At 49.1% G+C, this 19782-nt stretch overlaps 1 protein-coding gene across 6 annotated transcripts in view; it reads left to right on the forward strand.

The window, feature by feature from the left end:
* The window catches only part of SH3PXD2A (SH3 and PX domains 2A), a 240859-nt gene that overhangs the window by 43637 nt on the left and 177440 nt on the right, over positions 1–19782 (forward strand). For all 6 annotated transcript variants that reach the window (XR_014253455.1, XM_082425104.1, XM_082425105.1 and 3 more), the window contains exon 2: positions 8186–8266. Coding sequence is in view for 5 of the 6 variants with exons in the window: in XM_082425104.1 (XP_082281230.1) it covers positions 8186–8266 (81 nt within the window). In the remaining variant the exon portion in view is untranslated. The remainder of the gene's footprint in view (positions 1–8185; positions 8267–19782) is intronic.

The raw sequence follows: 19782 nt of genomic DNA on the forward strand, positions 1-19782 counted from the left end.
GTAACCACTATTATCCCCATCTTGCAGAGGAATAAATGGAGACACCAGCAATATGGAAGCTTCCTCCAAACCCTCTTGCCTATGCATTGCCCTCCAAATTAAATAAACAATCGAGGCCCATGATTCATGCAAACGATTGCAGGCACTGAGTGTGATGAGACTAAACTCTCTTGAAGGTGTTTGATACAGTTTAAGAGCCTGCTGAGTATCCCCTCCTCCAAATCCCCTTAAAAGCCCTTTTTCCAAATGCAAATCAGAACCACAATGAGGTATCACTTCACACCTGTCAGAATGGCTATTATCAAAAAGACAACAAATAAGTGTTGGCGAGGATGTGGAGAAAAGGGAACACCTCATGCATCGTTGGTGGGGATGTAAATTGGTGCAGACACTTTGGAAAGCAGTGTGGAGGTTCCTCAAAAAATTAAAAATAGAGCTACCATATGATCCAGCAATTCCACTTCTGGGTATTTATCTGAAGAAAACGAAAACAGTAATTAGAAAAGATACATGCACCCTTATGTTCATTGCAGCATTATTTACAATAGCCAAGATAGGGAAGCAACCTAAGTGCCTATCAACAGATGACTAGATAAAGAATATGTTTTATATATAAATACACACACACACACACACACACACACACACACACTCATATATATAAAATGGAATGTTACTCAGCTGTAAAGAGAATGAAAAAATATATAATATATAAATATAATATATAATATAAATAAATATATAATGTAAATTAATGTAATATATATTGGATTTCCATATGATGTTATGGAAAAACCCGAACGAACCCTTTGGCCAACCCAGTATTTACTCAGCCATAAAGAAGATGAAAATGAAATCTTACCATTCGTGACAACATGGATGGACCTAGTGGGTATTATGCTAAGTGAAATAAGATGGAGAAAGACAAATACTGTATGATTTCACTTGTATGTGGAATCCAAAAACACAAACAAAACAATGAACAAACAACAGAAACAGAGTCATAGATACAGAAAACAAACAGGTGGTTGCCAGAGGGGAGGGGATGGGGGGAGGAGAAAAATAGGTGAGAGAGATTAAGAAGTACAAACTTTCAGCTACAAAATAAATGAGTCACAGGTATGAAATTACAGCATAGTAAATATAGTCAATAATTGTGTAATACCTTTGTATGCTGACAGATGGTAACTAGACTTATCGTGGTGATAATTTTGAAATGTGTAGAAATATCGAATCACTGTATTGTGTACCAGGAAGTAAAATAGTGTTGTAGGTCAATTATACTTCATAAACAAACAAACTCATAGAAAAAGAGATCAGATTTCTGGTTACCAGAGAAGGGTAGGTGGAGGGGGAATTGGATGAAAGGTACAAATTCCCAGTTATAAGATAAATAACTACTAATGATATAATGTGCAACATGATCAATGTAATTAACACAGCTGTACGTTTTATATGAAGGTTGTTAAGAGTAAATCCTAAGAGTTCTCATCACAAGGAAAAGCATTTTCTATTTCTTTGATGTTATATCCATATTACATGATGGATGTTCACTACACTTCCTGCGGCAGTCATTTCATGATGTATCTAAGTCAAATCATTAGGCCGTACACCTTAAATTTATACCGTGTTGTATGTCCATTATATCTCAATGAAACTGGAAGGAAAAAAGCTCTTTTCCGGCCACACACCCTGTCTCTGGCAGAGCCTTTCTGAGGTTTGCTTCTGCTGCGTTTGCTGCGACTGCTCCGTAAACATGAGGTCCAGAGGGAGCCTGAATGGGGTGTTCTGAGGTCTGAAAGGCTCCACCACCTGGTCATTAACCCTGTAGTGAATCTGTGTGTGTGTGTGTGCTGGGGTGGAGGTCACCCCCCAAGTCCAGACTTCTAAGTGCTGCTTGTTCCCCAAATTTGCAGTGTCACTACGCTTCCCACCCCAAGAACAATCACCCACCCCAGAGGAAGTGTCAGAATTTTAAAGGACCACACCCCGAGGGTGCTCAGAAACTTTATTCAGGTGGCCACAGGCCATTGAACTTAATTTTGCTGGCAGGGTTTTGGGTTGGCAAAGACCTTTGCACTGAACCGGATGTATTTTATATTCTGCCCCTTGGCCCCTGGGGATTTGCTTCTGGAGTGGGGCGCAGTCCCCAAGTGTTGCTGCTAGCGACCTCTTTGGTTCTTCAAACCCAATGGATTTTCACTCATTAGCCAGCCAGTTGTATTTCAGTGTGCCCAGCGGATGGGCAGGCCCAGGGCACCTCAGGGGGTCGGGGAACACAGTTGCTGCCCATGGGGAGACCTGGGAGGACATAGTCACCCACGTGAAATACACAGGGACACAGCATGTGTCCAGTGCTGGGTCATTCTGAGCCAACAATTAGTAAACAAAGGCAGATCTAATAACTGGCTAGTTGTGAAAAACAGACTATGAGCACCACAAGAGATGGCCCCAGACTTGCTAGGCTGGTGGGCCCAGGTCAGATGATGAAATCTGGGGAGCTTTCGATTTGGGTGCAGCCAAGTGTTGTCAAGATGGGTCTTTGATACCGGGGCCCCTGCTGCTTATCAGTGGGGGGTCAGTGGGCCCCAGCAGGGAGGAGAAGGGGCATCAGCCCAGCATTTGGTGGAGCCACTTGCTCTGGGAGCAGCAGCCCTGGGGTCCTCTGCCCTGATGGGTGGTCTGCATCTTGAGGATCAGCCCAGCCTAATTTGGGACTCCCCTGCCCGTGATAGGACCTAGTACATGGGGCCCTTTGAATAGAAGGTTAGAGCCTATTGGTACCTTAGGGCTGCCATCATCTTCTTGGGGAAGAACGTGATGAAATTCTCCAGTAGGAAGCCAGAGCAGCGATCATGTCCCTAAATGTAAACTCCCCTTTACTGGCTGTTGGAATGTGTTCATTCAGACTTCTGAACAGTCCATCTCAAACATTAAGCATCCCTCCATCTAGAAGATTTGGGGAAGTTGAGGAGCTGGGTCCTGAGAAGATACCGTAACCTCAAGCGCCCTGGAAAGCACTGACAACCTACCCAGGGGACAAGGTGCTGTGTCCTGGCTAGAAACATTCTGTATGCATTAGAAGGAGGTGCTCCTTTATCTGTGTGCCTGCAGCCTGGAGCCAGGGTGCACAGTTTGGGATGCAGAGGATAGGCTAGATTTCAACCCCTACTTGTCCCAGGCAGTCTTTGGACAGTGAGCAACTTATATAACTGTACGCGATGGCCCTAGTCCTAGCCAACTGGTCCCACCCTGTGTTGCTGTGAGCCGGTGAAGGAAGATTGTCATTGAGTTTCCATTTGGCCTGGGGCCAGGGGCACCTGGCAGGGGTCCAGGGGAAAAAGGCCTCCTTAGTAAACTGAGCCACAGTGCCACAAAGATAGAGGATTTCCCCCGCGGTTCCTAACTCCTTGTCTCTAACTGTACTTTTCATCAGTACAGGGAGCAATGGGTACTTACTGGCACTTTCTAATTAAACAGGGGCAGGTCCCAGGCCTTCTAGGAATGATTAGGCAGTAATTTTGGGTCGTTAATTGGTCACAGCCCGGGTCTGATCATGGACCTCCCTCCATGGAAACTGGGCTGGGCTTCATTCTCAGCGCTCTGGCGTTGAGCTGTGGGTCTGATTTGCATCAAGGCCATTTCCTTGTTGAAAGGAGCAGGACTTGGAAGTCTCAGAAGCCTCAGACATTTCTGGGCCTAATGAGCTGAGCAGATGGAAGGCAGCCCAAGATGGCCTTGGGGTGGGTGGGCTGGCGGGACCGAGGCGTTGTGGAGTTTCTGTAGTTGCGTCTGTGGTGGAGATCCTCCTCGGAAGAGGGTGAGCGTGGCAGGTGAACTTGAGACTCTGGGGCTTCCTCTCCGGGGGAGGCTGGATGCAATTCCTAGATGCTTGCCATCTGCCTGAAATGACCAGAGATGGGGTAATAGAATCCATGAGTTTTTAAAATCCAGAAGGAAGGGAAACTCCACCCGGGAAACATAACTCCAAGTAACGTGTGTGGAAGCAGGATGTTTAATTGCAAACCTTTCTTGGAACCAGCTGCTGGGTAACGTTATCTTGGTCGCTCCTGCAGCCAGAGGAGAGTTTATCTGGGCCCCTGACGTAGCCCGGTAAACAGAGCTGGCTTTCTCCAGTGACCTCTGCCCTGTCCCCCTTGCCCTCCACCTGCTCTCTCTCTGCGGTTTATCGCTAGGGGCTCCAGCACACCCAGCTCAGGGAGGCTTGAGAAACTCTGATGTGGGGATGGGGGAGTGTGAGTCGGGCTGGAATTCTGTGTATCCATTGCTCATCTGGAGTGATCATCTAGGATGGTCAAGGTTTGGAAGAAAGCAGACAAGCGTACAGCCCAGATGAGGGAAAGGGGCCTGGAGGTTGTCCACAGATCCTCTGGGCTTACCTCCGGGGAGGTCTCTGACCGTTTCCTCAGCTCAGGCTTTACACTGTTTTTCCAGGAGGGTAGGCTGGGGGTGGGGCTGGGGGTGGGAGGCTCTGGCAAGTCGCAGAGGTTTGGGATGGAGGCTCATTTCCCCACCCCCACACGTAAGTCACCAGAGGCCTGTCTTCCTTGTGGGTTCAGGTCAAGTGTTAGATAGCGACAATGCCCTGTTGTGACTCCTCAGCTGTTTTGAATAGTGAAGGAAGAAGGACTTTTCTAGGGCAGGTGTACGCTGGTCATGTGCTGATTGGTGCTAGACTAGGAATTAGGAGGTGTGGGTTCCTGTCTCAGCTCCGCCACTAACGGGGTGAGCACACCTGCAGTGAAACCAGCGTAGTGGGTCAGGCCCCGTAGCCCTGGAGGCTGTGCCCCTAGAACAGGGAAGAGCCTGAGGGTCTGCGAGGCTGGCCTGAGGCCTCACAGCCCACGATAAGGAAGGTCCTAAGAGTGAAACCCGGGAGTGGCTGACTCCAGGCTCTGTGCCTTTTCCTTGGCAAATTGCCATCCTCGGTCCTCTGCAAAAGGAGAGGCCTCCCAGCTGCCAGAGGCAGTGAGCCTGTGATTAATTCTCCCGGGAGGTGAAGGGAAGCCCCTAATTACTAGAGAGGACGGAGCATGGGTCATGTTAAGCCCCAGTTAAGCCCTTCCTCTGGGTCCCACTTGGTTGGCCAGGGAGAAAGACTGCCGTCTAATGGCCTGCGAGCGAGTGCAGGCTCTCTCCCGAGAGGGCCCGGTCACTTGGGGCCTCCCTACGGTGCATCTGCCTGGGCAGAGGTCAGGAAGGCAGCACCTGTCGTGCACAGCATCTGTGGGAAGGGGAGATGCAGGTGGGAGGGGAGATGTAGCTGGCAGGAGCTGGGGGTCAGCAGGGGGGATGGGGTGGGCTATGACCCCTGTGAGAAACCCCAGAGCATCCTGCCGCTGTCGGTGAAGCCAGTTGTGTACGAGAGTTTCCTCTGTGTCTGTCTGGTTTTGTAGCATTCTTAACCGTTGACCTCTGTCTGGGCCAAGTTCTGTCTCTTCTTGGTCTCAGGCTCTCAGAATTAGCCTTCCTCCCCCATGTTCCTCAAGGGTTGTACAGACTTTTCAGATTACCCAAAACTTTATTTAAAAAATTGCCATTCAGTCCTCATCAAGTAGTTTGATTAAATATCCCCACTCCTGAATTTACATATAGGGAGACAGTCCAGTGTGGTTAAGAGCATAGGGATTAGACTCAGCTGGACCTAGGTTCAATCCTTTGCTCTGTATTTTCCTAGCTGTGTGACCTTGGGCATGTTATTTGGCTTCTCTGAACCTCAACTTCCTCTTGTGCAAAATGGGGATCACAATGGTAGCTACCTCTTGGGCTGAAGATTAAATGAGCTAATGCATACGAGTGCTTTACACTGTGCTGGCTCATAGTAACCATTACCTAAATGGTTTCTACAATTTATTGTGTGGGATATATGTTTATATATGATATAAAGCAAAGCATATCCCTATATATTTATTTATGTCAGTTTATTTTGGGCTTGTGAGGATAGGGATGGCCTTTTCACTTTATGATCTTTCTTAATTGGGATCACATAAAACGTGTCATATCATAAATACCCCATTTCAGGGTGGCAACATTCAGCTGTATTTGCTTTGCTTTATGGCGCTCTCCTTGGGTGTGTTTCAGAACAAACACTCCACACAGCACGAGGCTGACTCTGTGACTTAGAGATCGGAGGGGAGAAGGGACTAGATTCAGAGCTCATTTCTTTGGCTGTTAACTGAGCAGCCAAACATAAAGCCTCATACTCCTGTGTGCAGAACCCTTGCTATGAAGTAAATGTTTGTGCCTTCCCCCTCCCCTCCCCCCAAATCCACATGTTGAAGCCCAGATCCCCAGTATGATGGTGTCTGAGGTGGGGCCTTTGGGAAGTAATTAGGTTCAGGTGAGGTCACAAGGATGGAGCCCCAATGATGGGATTAGTGCCCTTATAAGAAGAGGAAGGGACTAGAGCTCACTCTGTCTTCAGCATGTGAAGACACAACAGAAGGTGGCCATCTGCAAGCCAGGAGGAAGGTTCCACCAGGAACCTTGATCTGGGACTTCCAGCTTCCATGACTGTGGGAAATAAATGTTGTTGTCTAAGTCACCCATCTATGGAATTATGTTTTAGCAGCCTGAGCAGACCAAGAGAGCCCTACTCCAGGCATGTGGTGAAGTCAGCCACTCTGATGCCAAGGTGTCCAAATGCTCCTTCTCTTTGCTAATAATATTCCCTCCTTCTCACAGTGGCTGCGACCCTGACCTCTCTGGCCACTTTGTTCTCGTCTCTGATGGAGTCCCCTCAGACCTCCTGAATCAGAATTGCTAAGCAGAGTCCCGGGAATATGGGTTTTTAGGGAGGTCCGCAGGTAATTCTGGTGGACGGGGCATCCTGGCCGGGGAACCAGTGCTGTGACCTACAGCAGCTCATTCTCCTCTGAGGGAGGAAGCAGGTGGAGGTCTCGCCCACGTCTTAACCCTGGGTCGCCCTCCCTTAACGCTGTGCTTGGAGACATCACAACAGGCACTGTGGGGAAGTTCAGGGGAGTAGCCCTGAGGTTGTGTGAGGGGACCCTCGCTCTAACAGAAGCCTCTCCCAGGAAGGCATGTCTTTGGTGTGGGTTCAGATAAGAGGGACAGAAATGGTGGGAAAAATAGGACAGATTGTGTGGGCCTGGGACTTTCTCTCCTTCTCCAGTTTGGAGTCCCACCCACCTCCTGGGCTAAGTGAGCCTTCCAGAGTGGCCTGAGGCAGTAGTCCAGAGCCTGATTGAGCACTGGGAACTGGGGTGACATTGGGAATGAGGTCCTGAAATGCCTTCATTTCAGAAAAGTTTACAAATCTTCCATATGCTAATTTCTCTCCTGTAAGTCTACCTCTCATCCAGAAGGTCAGTTTGGTTGTTCAATGGAGCAGAATGGTTTCTGAGCACCCACTCAGTGCCAGACGCAGAGCTAAGACTTAGGGATACTGGGATGAACCACACATCTCTGACATGCTTACAGTCTCCTGAAGTGGGTTCAGAGTGTGTTCTGAGGATTAACTGTGGCAGAATAACCTGGAGTGGTTTGTTTAAAACATAGATGCCCAATTTCAACAAATGTACCACTCTGGTGAGGGATCTTAGTAATGGGAGAGGCTGTGCATGTGTGGGGGCAGGGATATATGGGAACCCTCTGTACCTTCTGCTCAGTTTTTCTGTGAACCTAAAACTGCTCTATAAAAATTGTTAAAAAAAATAAAATGTAGATGCCTGATCCTCCAAAACCCAGGTCTACTTATGCAGAATTTCAGAGGGTGGGGTCCTGACATCTGCAGTTTTGGAAGGCCCTTTGCAGAATCTCATTCACCGTAAAGTTTGAGAACCAGTGGAAAAAAGCTACTTACATTTTTAAACAACCCCAAATTTATGTTCATTGTATAAAATACACATAAACAAGAAGAAGAAAATTAAAACCACTTGTAACCCTACCCTCCTAAGATAATCATCCTTAGCATTTTATTGAATACCCTTCTAGATGTGTGTGTGTGTGTGTGTGTGTGTGTGTATTTAGACACATGTGTATCATCCATGTGTACCTGACACTGTGCTAAAGCCCTGGGGACAAAGATGAGAAAAAGAATGGTCCTGGCGTGGAACACCCACAGTCATGTTAAATGATGCCTGGCACAGCTTGAGGCCATGCTTTAGTCACCCACTCACCTGCTCTTACCTTTTCCCCACAGGTATACATCATTAACGTGACCTGGTCCGACTCCACGTCCCAGACCATCTACCGGAGGTACAGCAAGTTCTTTGACCTGCAGGTGAGTGGGTCTGAGCTCAAATGGTGCCTGGTTCCACATGAAGTGGCCTGAGTGTCTGGTGGGTTGTCCTCTCTCATGTCCGCACTCATCCAGAGAATCCCCTTCCCAAGCTCTCAGGGTCAGAGTCTAGGCAGAGCAGAGGGACAGAGGAGGGAACCTCAGCGGTCAAGCTGGGTTGGGCTCAGTCTTGGATGATGCAGGCAGATACTTGGGGCTTTGTTGGCTTCCTCAGATGGTCTTAACAGTCATGCTTTGTCACCCTCCTTCGTCTGGAGGGTGGGAAACCAGGGCGGAAAGACGGGAGGTTGGCCGTGGGTGCTGTGTACTTGAGCAGACATGTGTCTATAAACATCCAGGGTGAGACACAAGCCACCACATCATTGCAGACAAAGAAAAGCAAACACACAGAAAAGACTGGAACAGAAAATAAGCAGTTTCTTGAACTACAGACACAAATGGGGCATACCACTGTGTCTGTCTAACCAAATAAGGCTCTTATCTCCCTGTTTGTACAAGTGTATGATATGTGTGTCTCTCTAACATACCCAGACATGTCACACAGGGGGATGGTAGCATGGATCCACAACTCCATTGTAGACACCTCCCTTGATGCCAACTAATTTGATTAGGCCTCTTTAGGTTACAAGTAATAGTTTTACACTCATACTGGCTTAGACAAAGAGGAGACTTGGTTGGAAGGATATACCAGGGAAGCTTATGCAGTCAACCAGATGGTGGAAAAGGGAGAGAGGCAGTGGCTTCAGGAACACCTGAAACCAGGGCTGCTCTCCCTCTGTCTTGTCTTGGCTTCTCTCTGGGCACTGTCATCAGTAGTTCAGCTGTCAGTAGCTCCCAAATTTCATATATTGTGGTTCCCAACAGCAGAGAGACTGACTCTCTGCCAGTTCCAAATCAAAAAATCCCAGGCAAGACTCTGATTGGCCTGACTTGGGTCAGGTGCCCTCTCTGCACTAATCACTACAGTCTAGGGTAGACAGACATGAACACAGACATGGCCACTAGGGGGCCCACCCCTGTTTATCAGAGGCAGGCACCAGACAAGGCAGAATCATTGAGAGTTGGGCAGCAACCCTTCCTATACCAGGAAGGGAAAGCTGAGAGGTTCCAGATTCTTCCTTAGGGCTATGAGCCTGATTTAGGCCTATAAAAACACAAAGAAGAGACATCCACTGCTGGCCCTCACAACCAAGGTCCACTCCTTCCTTTGCAGGCCTCTGGTGGTGAGTCATCTTGGAGAGGCCAGGCTAGCATGTTTGCCTCCAAGTACCTGACTTTATCCCACTGTCCTTATGGCTCTATCTATGAGATGAGCCAAAGGTGAGCCAGCTCCCTGCATTACAGATCCTCTCTTAATCTAACAATGTGGGATTGAAAGCCACACCTTACCCTCCTGCCTTCTTCCTCTTCCCCCATCAACTCCTGTCCAGTCTCCTCGTGTCCTTCCGGCGTAAACTGTTGGGATTTGCTGATACCCCATCAATGGGTGTAGTGTGCTGGACAGGAAATGATCACTTAGTTGGGGAGAGGGAACCCTGAAAGGACTCATTGATGAGCCAGAGGGAAACTCTCAAATCAGAACTTTTCTTCCCCCTCTTTTCTGTTCTATTCCCCTACCCCCTCCCTAGTTACAGAATCTCACAGGAAAGGAATGCTGCTCCCCCAACTTCTCCCTTGCCTGGAGGGCTCATTTCCTGTGTGTTGAGAGGGGACACACGGCATGAAGCAGCTTGTACGATGCGCTGGCCCTAGTCATGAGCATGGCCAGGCCTGTCCATGTGGGTCATTGTTACCCTGTAGAGGCAGTTTGGAAAGGGGTTGGGATGGTTCTTTGGAATTTAACCTTTCAACCAAGCATTTTTGGGAACCCATTTTTCAGAACTTGACATGATGACTTGTAGTGGCCTTCATTTTAGAAAGCCTTTCTTATTTATCAGGATCTCTGATTTTAATATGGCATTCCTATAGAGGAAGAACAAATGGCATTGCTAATTCCGTCTGTGGTCACTGGTGGCCCTCAGAACTCAGCTTGGAGCTTAGGCACTGGAGACACATTGCCTGGGACCAGTTACTGGCTCTGTCACTCTGTAACTCCAGAGAGGTTCCTTCCTTAGCTTCTCCATTTTCTCATCTGTAGAATGAAGGTTCAAATGGTACCCACCCAGCAGGGTTGTTGTGAGGATGAAATGAGCAAATCCATGCTTTCCCCGACACATGGTTGTCTAGTGAGTTACTTGGTGTTAACAGGTGACAAGGATGCTGGGCTGCCTGGCTGAAGGGTCTGGGGGCTTAGTACCTCCTGTCATGGTGTTGCTTTCTTGTTTTCATACCTTGGCTTCACTCTGCTGACTTGCTGCTCAGTGCCCAGGCCTGTGTCAGAGTGTTCAGAGTCCCACAGGCTCTCTCTGGAGCTTGCCACTGGGACAGGACGGAGTGGGTTGGGAGTAGGGGTGTGACCCGTAGAGCACTATTCTCAGAATCCTTTTGCTCCTCCCCTTTTGGGCTGAGGCCCACTTTGGAACCCTGGAAGTACTGTGCCGACTAAGCCAGCCTGGGGAAAGCTGCCTAACTGGCTTTACTAACTCATGGTCCTGGGCTTTCTGGGGACTGTATACTTTTTTTTAATATACGTATATCCCATATATTGCAGGAGATATACTAAAAAGTTATTCATTGGGACTTCCTTGGCGGTCCAGTGGTTAAGAATCAGTGCTTCCACTGCAGGGAGCACGGGTTTGATCCCTGGTCAGGGGAACTAAGATCCTGTATGCCACATGGTGCAGCCAAAAACAAATTTTTTTAAGTTATTCATTGTTTATTTGAAATTCCTGTTTTATCCTTTGTCCTGTATTTTTCACTTGCTAAATCTGGCAGCCTTAGCCTGGCTGTGCATGGCAAGGGTGGAAGTATAAAGATGAGGAAGCCAGGCTGGCTCGCAGTAAGAGTGAATTGGCCTTTGCCAAGGCCTCCACCACATTCGCACTTTTGCAGGGCAGAAGTGGCACAGGCTGAGGGACACTCATTTGAGAAGGACAAGGTCCCTTCCTCCTAGGAGTCTGTATCTAGTGGGGAAAGTAGACTTTTAAGCAGTTTAGTCCACTGTAGATGAAATAAATACTAGATTGAGGTACAAGTAACATGCCAGGAGATGAAGAGGAAGGAAAGAGCATCCTTCTTGGGAGGGGGCAACTAAGAAGATGCCCATATGTTATTTTTTAATTAATTAATTTATTTATTTTTGGCTGCACTGGATCTTCGTTACTGCGCACGGGCTTTCTCTAGTTGCGGCGAGTGGGGGCTCCTCTTCATTGCAGAGCGCGGGCTTCTCATTGCGGTGGTTTCTCTTGCTGCGGAGCATGGGCTCTAGGCACACGGGCTTCAGTAGTTGTGGCATGCGGGCTCAGTAGTTGTGGCTCGCGGGCTCTTGCGCGCAGGCTCGGTAGTTGTGAGGCACGGGCTTAGTTGCTCCGCGGCTTGTGGGATCTTTCTGGACCAGGGCTCGAACCTGTGTCCCCGGCCTTGGCAGGTGTATTCTTAACCACTGCGCCACCAGGGAAGCCCTGCCCATATGGTTTTCATTGGTGACAGCGGCCTAGAATGATATAGCCACCACCCCCACTCCAGTTTGAGGGGATTTGGTTGCTTTTTGAGATTTATAGTTATCGAGGTAAAGTGTGTCCCTAACTTATTTCTTAGTTTGTTCGTTCATTTATGCGTGCTTGCCTGCCTCCTCTCCATCTGTCCATCCATCTGTCCATCTGCCCATCTATCCATCCATCCATCTATCCCAATCTATCCAGTCTTAAGTGCCTGCCTTCTGTGTCCCAGGAAGGATGCCAGGCTCTGGGTGGGGATTTATTGGTGAGCAAAAGCAGATCTGGTTACTGCTTTTATGGGACTTACAGCTTAATGAGGAAAGACAGATTTTAGTTTAAAAATGTATATACATATTATTTTATATGATTCCAAATGCTACAGAGAGAAGCACCATAGACATATTATAGGGAAACCTTATACTCTGGTATCAGAGCAGACTTCCCTGAAGAAGTAAGTTTATCCGACAGACCAATGAGTTATTTTATTTTATTTTGGGGGCTCAGGGTTTCTTTTGTGCATCTTTCCAGACAAGCATGAATGTACATATACAATTCTAATAACCCACTTGGTCATTCACACCCCCCTGAAATCCTTCCAAGGGCACTAGGATAAGACCCTCTACTCCGCCCAAAACCTTCTTCTCTCCCCATGTTTCTTCCTTGAGCCTTCAGACCCAGTGGTTCTGCCACCTTCTCATTCAAGGGGCTGTGAACCCAGCCCCTCTTCCCACCCACTGGGAAGCACCAGGTATGGAACCTTTAGACTTGTGCTGTCCAGTGCAGTAAGCCACCAGCCACATGCGGCTAGTTACATTTAAATTTCAGTTAATTAAAAAACTTAAAGATTAAATTTTAAAAATTCAATTAAGTTCAATTAATTTTTTTGAAATGAAATGAAATTTAGTTTCTTGGTCATACTTGCTGCATTGCAAGTGCCCAAGAGCCACAGTGGCTAATGGCTACATACTGAGCAGATACAGGACATTTCTACCATCACAGGAAGTTCTATTGGACTGTGCTGCCTCTGACCATCGGGGACACACAGCAGGCTCGATCTGGCTTTATGCCCACCCCAGTGTGCTCTGCCACCTCCCGGGCCCTCCCCAGGTGTCCTCTAACATCTTCCAGGGCCCCTGCGGCAGGAGAGGAACTGTATTCCACCCTGATTTGCCGCATCCATAGAGCAATTCAAATTCAACAGCTCTTCCAAACACCTCTTCTGGAAACCAGGTCAGTTACTAGAAAGGGCTCCTAAGGGCATTTCAGATGTCAAGCTGGGAACAGGGAAAGGAGAGGCTCTAGGTCTCCAAGTGGAAATTGGTTTCTTCTAAAAATAATCCACCACTCAGCCCTATCTGACCAAGAAAGGGACCTGTCCCAGAGGGAGCTGGCAGGGACAAGGCCTGATATTGAGGCCTGTTTAGTTATAAAGAGCTTGGATTACTTGGAGGTGGAGGTGAGGGGAGAAGGAGCAGGGAAAAGGACCGCAGATGCTCTTAAGTTGCCTTCTCTTTGGCGCTGGACCACATTTCCAGCCTCTGTAAATTTCCTTGCACAGCTCCTTCACTGTTAAGTGTCTCCCCCAAGGCCTGGCCCCACCAAGGAAGGACCGGAAGGCTCTCTGAAGCTCCGGCTCCATCAAAGGTTGTTTCACAATCTGACCTACAAGGCGCTGGGATGCAGTAATTGCTCTGCAAACATTGGCTCCATAGTGCTGCTGGCCCTTTAGTCTGAACTCTGGCCAGTGAGTGCACAGGGTCAATATTTGATCAGAGCTGGGAGAGGCCCTTTAGCCTCCCCCATGCTGCTTGGAAGATAGAGTTAAGAAGGCTGTTCAGGTTTGCTCATTTGTTCTAAAGGGCTTAACCTATTTTGAAGAGCTTCTGTCTCTCTTCCTTATTCATCTCTCCAGCATCTCCACCCACTTACCCACCCAGAGTCACACTCGCTTTTCAGCTCTCAAATAGCCAGGCTTATGATGGGTGAACAAAACTATAATCTGCGAATTGTTAATAACCAACCTTAGGAGGGATGTGTATGTGTATGTGGGCGTGTTCTGATGTAATATATGGAGAGTTACAGGATCACAGCATTTTTATAATTAGAAGAGTTCTACTCCCAGTCCCTCATTGCAGGTAAACATCTGTGTTCATTTTTCTATTCCTTAAATTTATATGAGCTTTAGTTTGGTTTGATGTCCAGAGCAGGCCTCGGCTCAGGTCAAACTGGGGTGATCCTGGTGTGTGCAGGGATCAACCTGAGAGTAGAAGAGGGGTCTGGGGGAGGTGTCTTTCCTGCAGGTTCTGTCTTTTAATCATCAAGGCAAGCTCTGTGTTGTTTGAGATCATTGACTAAAGCCTGGGGGAGGTAACTTGCCAAGTTCGAAGAACGATTTTGTACCAAGGATTCTAGAGAGTCCCAGCACATGGTGTGGCAGTTCTAGTGCCAGCAGTGCGATAAGCTGAGGGTCATTGTGCTTGCTCACATGCCCCGGACAGACAAGAACATTGGCCGTAACTGAGGTCAGTCCCCAGTCCCAGGAAGCCTCCTATTGTTTGCCGTGGCAAAAATGGGAAACATAGAGGATGGCTAAGTAAGCTGTTGTCTCATACCACTTTGTACAACAGTCAAAACCATAGAGACTGATCTGTCCCATGGATGGAGCGCTAAGAAATGTTAATGAATGGCCAATGCGAGTTTCAAAAAATTGTATGATAGCAATTATGCAAAAACAACAAGATACTTCTTTTATAAGTACATGCACAGCATAAGTACATAATTATTTTTAAAAGGTCTGGAAGGATACACTCCAAATTGGTAAAAGAGTTATCTCTGGAAGAGGGTTGGGGACATGGATGGGAGGGAGGGCTTGGTCAAAGGGGAACCTTAGCCTTATTTGTAATGTCTTACTTTTTTTAAAAAGGAGAATGTGTTCATGTATTATTTACAACATTTATATATAATAATTAAAAGATACCTGTGGGAGGAGGTGGGAAAAGTGGGAGGTCTAAAATAAACTGTGCTCCTCCTGGTCATTACAGCATAATGGGACAGAAAACACACAGGTTAAAAAAATAGACATTAATAACGTATCTAACAAGAGAAAGAAAATGAAAATGATTATTAAAATCACATTACCTCATATTTCCTGAATCACCATTCTAGATCATTCCTACGGAATGTAACTGGTTAGAATCCATTACAGCAAACCCCAAATTATCTTGTCAAACTGGAATCTTGTATTCCAATATTGCCTACAACACATGACCTGTGTATTGGGCCAAGAAGCACTTGGGTGGTGGTTCTTGTGTCATGATGAACCACGGTGAGAGCTTCTTGGCTGTGGGGTGCAGTGGTTAAGGGCAGGTACTCCAGGGTCAGGATGGTTGGATTCCAAGACCAGCTCCGGCACTTACTAGCTGTATATAACCTTTGGTGAGTTCTTTAACCTCTCTGTACCTCGGTTTTCTCATCTGTGTAATGGGTATAATAAAAATACCTGCTTCATGGGGTGATAGTAAGAATGAAATGAGACAATCCATGTAAAGAAAGCCCTGAGAATAGTGACTGGCGTGGAGTCCCTAGATGGGGAAGCTGAGAACTCACCAGTTAGGTCCTCAGAAACTTAACTTCAAGAGAAAATAGCTGGACATCCCTACTCCAGCTGGAGGCCGAGGTTTCTTCCTGGGCCCCATTTATACAGACTTCACTTTCACCACATAGCTCTGTCTGCCTCCAGGTGGGAGAGGCAGGTGGTGGTGGTTAGGTCTTCCGAGATAAACTGTTTCACCTCCAAAGTGTAATTACCAATCCACCATCCTCTGTTAGGAAAACACTGCTGTTTAGAAAGTTGCTATTTGTCGACAGTTTTTCCTTGCTCTTGGAAAGAGGCATCTTTCTGATTCCTGATGGAACACAGGGGGATTCCAGGGGAGCCCTGTGGGGATTCCAGTAGCTCCTGGGAATTCTGTGGCTGGCTTCCCCTCCCCCGGGAGCTGGCTCTGCCTCAGCCGCTCCCTTTCAGCTGGCCCCATGGCCTGAGGGTGAACTCCAGTTTCCTCTCTGTCTACTGATTTCCCCTCTGGCAGGTTCTGCCTAGCATTGGGGTGAGGAGGGGAGAGGGCTGTGGGGTGTCTGTTCTCCAGGGAGTGTTGGGTGGGGAAGGCCTGGGGAAATGGTACCTCCAGGCCGGCTCAAGTTGGAAAGCTGTTCACTGAGTTGGAATCCTGGTTTGCTTGGTGCCCGGCTAGCGTGCACTTGAAGGTGGGTTTATTTTTTTTCCGCTCCAAGCAGATGAGGTTTGCAGTTTGTACAGTGACTCCTTCTTGTGCAGTTTCCCCAGCCCCGCGGGCTTAGGAATGACCTTGTACATGAGGGGTCTTGCAGGTCCAGAATAGATGGAGAGAGGTGACCATGGGCATCGCACACGGGGCAGGGTCTCCACACGTCCGTGCCAGATGCATACTGTGGCAGGGTCTGCTGTCAGCCATCCCCACCGTCTGCCCTGGGCAGAGCTTAAGGATGCAAAGAGAGGAGAGGAGCTTGTCCGACGGTCTGAAGCAGCCAGAGCTGTGGGATCCTTGTCATGCTGCAGGTGCATTTGGGAAATTAATCTTTTCCTATACAGATGAATACCTGGTCTGTGAGCACCTGTGTTGGTATCTGCGTGCATTTGGTGCATGTGGTCTTCCTGGCAAATGGTCTGTAGGTGATCCTGGCACACATCTCCCAAGGAGTTCCTCAGGGACCAAGCCGTGTCTGACGAGACCCTCACTTGTGACCACCAGGAAGTCAGGAGCCACCTCTGCCTTTTTCTGCTCGCTCATCCTCCCTCAGGGGCAAGGTGGGATTGTCACACAGTGGGGGAAGCCCCTTTGTAGACATTGGGGAAAATTGTAAGAAAAGCTGGAATGTCCTCTGGGTAGTAAACCTTGGCACTATTCATTGGCTCTAAGCTTCTGGGTGAAGTCTGGTGGGTGTGGGCACTGGGGACTTAGGGGGCTGCCTGCTCCCCCAGTAACTGTCCTGCAGGGCGGACGAGAACACATCTTTCAGGGAGAGAAATCAGCTGTGTGCAAATATCTCAATATGGGAGGTACATGCTTGCCGACCAGCATTAACCAGATCTGCTGGAGAATTGGGGTGGAATTGTGAGTTTCGCGACCAGAAGGCCCTTAGAAATCATCTATCAGGACGATAACATATCCGGCACTCATGCTGCCACTTTCTGGTCTTGTGTCCACAACAGGCATCACTAACTGATCACAGCACATTCCCATCCCGTGCCCGTGGCTGACACTGTTCCGTGGGTCCTGAGCCCAGACATGGTCTCAGAGCCTTTCTGAAAAAACAAACCCAGATATCTTCAGGAAGACACTACCTATCAATTGGCAATGGTACCTTGAGATAAAACTTATTGGCCACCCTCTGATGTAGTCCATTTCCTTTATTTGACAGATGAGGAAACGAGGCCCTAAGAGGGGAAGTGACTCGTCTACGTTACAGGGCCAGCAAGTGACAGCAGGACTAGAACTCAGGCGCTCTAGCTTTAGTTTATTCCAATCTGGAATTCTAGCCTCCCCTCCAGAAGTCTTCTTTCTGTTTTTGGTTGAGGAGGGCAGGAAGCCCCTGTTGCATCACCAAGTGAGCTCCTGGGGGGAGGGGGCAGTCATTCACCCTTCCTGGAGAGAAGGGGCCTGTGCAGAGCAGAAGACTTCTCTCCGGCTCCCAGAAAGGTCTGCCCAGCTGCTGCCTGCAGCTCCGCCCAAGTGTCCTGCCTACCGCTGCCCACTTCTCTCACTGGATAATAAATCTCAGCTTTGCCAGAGGTGGCATCTGAGTCAGGCCACACCACCTGCCTGACTGCTCCGAGCTACACACCTTGTTTTCCCGGCATGAGGGTGTCACGTCAGGGTGTGTTTGGGTGTTACAACAGCGAGGCCCTGCTGCCGTCACCTCCCTCTTCCTCTGGTCTCAGGCCCCAAGGTCCGACCTAGCAGACTCAGCTCTGCCCCCACTGGGCCCCCATCTACCCCTCTTGGGATAGCAAATGGAAAGTTGGCTGCAAAGTGCATGGAGGCACAGTGTCCCCTCCAAACTGGAGAATGAAGGGAAGGAAGATCTATGGTGGTGGCCAGGTGAGTGGTGTGTGTGTGTGTGTGTGTGTGTGTGTGCGTGTGTGTGTGTGCGTGCACGCGCGCGCTCCGTGAAGCCTTCAGCTGTGACCAAGTCACTCCCTTCCCACGAGAAGGAATTTCAAGTCAATCCTGGCACCTTGGAAGAGTGCCAGCTACATGCCTGGCACTAGGCTTGGTAATGGGGACCCCGAGGGGAGAAGTCAGGGTCATCCTGGGCGGAAAAGCCAGGCTGACAGCCTTGGCCTGAGCCAGAGCCACCAACTGGTGGGGGAATCAGGGTAGGGGCAGAAGGCATAGAATGCGTGAGCAATCAGGGCGTAGACCACTGCCATCAGCCCTGCTGCTTGGGCATCCCAGCCTGCTTGTTGAGGTTTTGGCGTCCTTGCATCCCCTCCCCCACAGCAGCAACAGTTGGTTTTGCTTTTGACTCTTGTGGACCTGAGACAGCCAGGGTGAACTGTGGGAGCCTGAGTTGTGGGCTTGTTGGAAGGAAGACAGCCACAAGCCAGGTGACCCAGAGATGCAGTGATTTCCCTCACTGGCACCCTGCCACCCCTGGGCATCAACTCCCATGTGATTTTGGGGGCTGCAATTACTGCATCTCCGGGACATTTCCTCAGGCCAGGCCATTGTAGGAGTTATTGGAGAATTGTAGTTCTTTCCTTTATATCCAAAATTTAGCTAGAGCCAAGGAAAAAAGATTTTAGATTCCTCAGAGACCTCCACAGTTGGGTGACAGCAGGCTCTCCAAAAGAGCTTGTGGGATTCCTGGTACCAACTTCCCAACTTTCCGAGTGGAGTAGTTTGCTCTGGGTGATGGGAAGCTCAGGCTTTGTTGTCAGACAGACTTACATGAATGTGACCTCCTCCCTACCACCTCTTATCAGCTGTGTGACCCTGGGCCATTACCTAACCTCCAAGGGGCTCAGCCTTATCGTCTGCTAAATGACTCTAATTGCAGAAGCTGCTTCATAGAGTCCTTGTGAGATTTCTAGGAGACAAGGCACAGGAAACCTGTCCCACTGAGACTGAAGCAGCTATGGAGAGTCGTTAGGATGGCGATCACTGCCCTGTGGACACGGTGTCTGTCCAGCCTGAACTAGGGAAACATTCCCAGCCACGAAAGGGTCTGAGGCACCCCCAAGCTGCAGTAAATGAATGCTCCAGGGCTGGCCAGGAGACAGCCCCAAATGCCAGCCAGGGTTTGGCTCCGTCTGCTAATTAGGGAGCATTTATCTGGTGCCCAGCAGAACAAAGTGGCCAGTTCAGCCATGCTGGAAGGCTGAGCTCAGTGCTGGCTGGGGGCTGGGGAGGAGGCTAGGAATGGGGGGGGGGCATGGGGGCATCCCTGGGGCTAAATGGACCACATTCAGGAATGGCTTAAAAAAAAACCCACCCAAACAGGAAGCATGAGGCTGGTGTACAGGCTGGAGCTGCGATGCTGGCAGAGAGGGTGGCTCTGGTGCACAACAAGCAGCCATTCTTCCCACTGAGGCAGTGCCGACCCGGTCTCCTCGGGGCATCTCTGGTGAAGGCCGGCCTGGCCGGCTCCCCAAGGGAACGAGCTTGCTTCTATCCTGAGATTCCCAGGGCTCCACCCCTCATCTTGGAAGCTTGTGAGGAGGATCCCCCAGTGGGAGAGCGGAAAGGAACCCCTCTCTGTGTGCCCCCCCGGGGTGCTGGGCCCCACCTGCTGCTCCCTGCATCCTACAGTGCAGTGGGGTGGGGGCCCGGATGGCACGGGGGGTGGAGGGGAGGGATGGGC

This window comes from Balaenoptera physalus (genome assembly GCF_965194825.1).
Source record: "Balaenoptera physalus genome assembly, chromosome: 14".
Taxonomy (NCBI): Eukaryota; Metazoa; Chordata; class Mammalia; order Artiodactyla; family Balaenopteridae; genus Balaenoptera; species Balaenoptera physalus.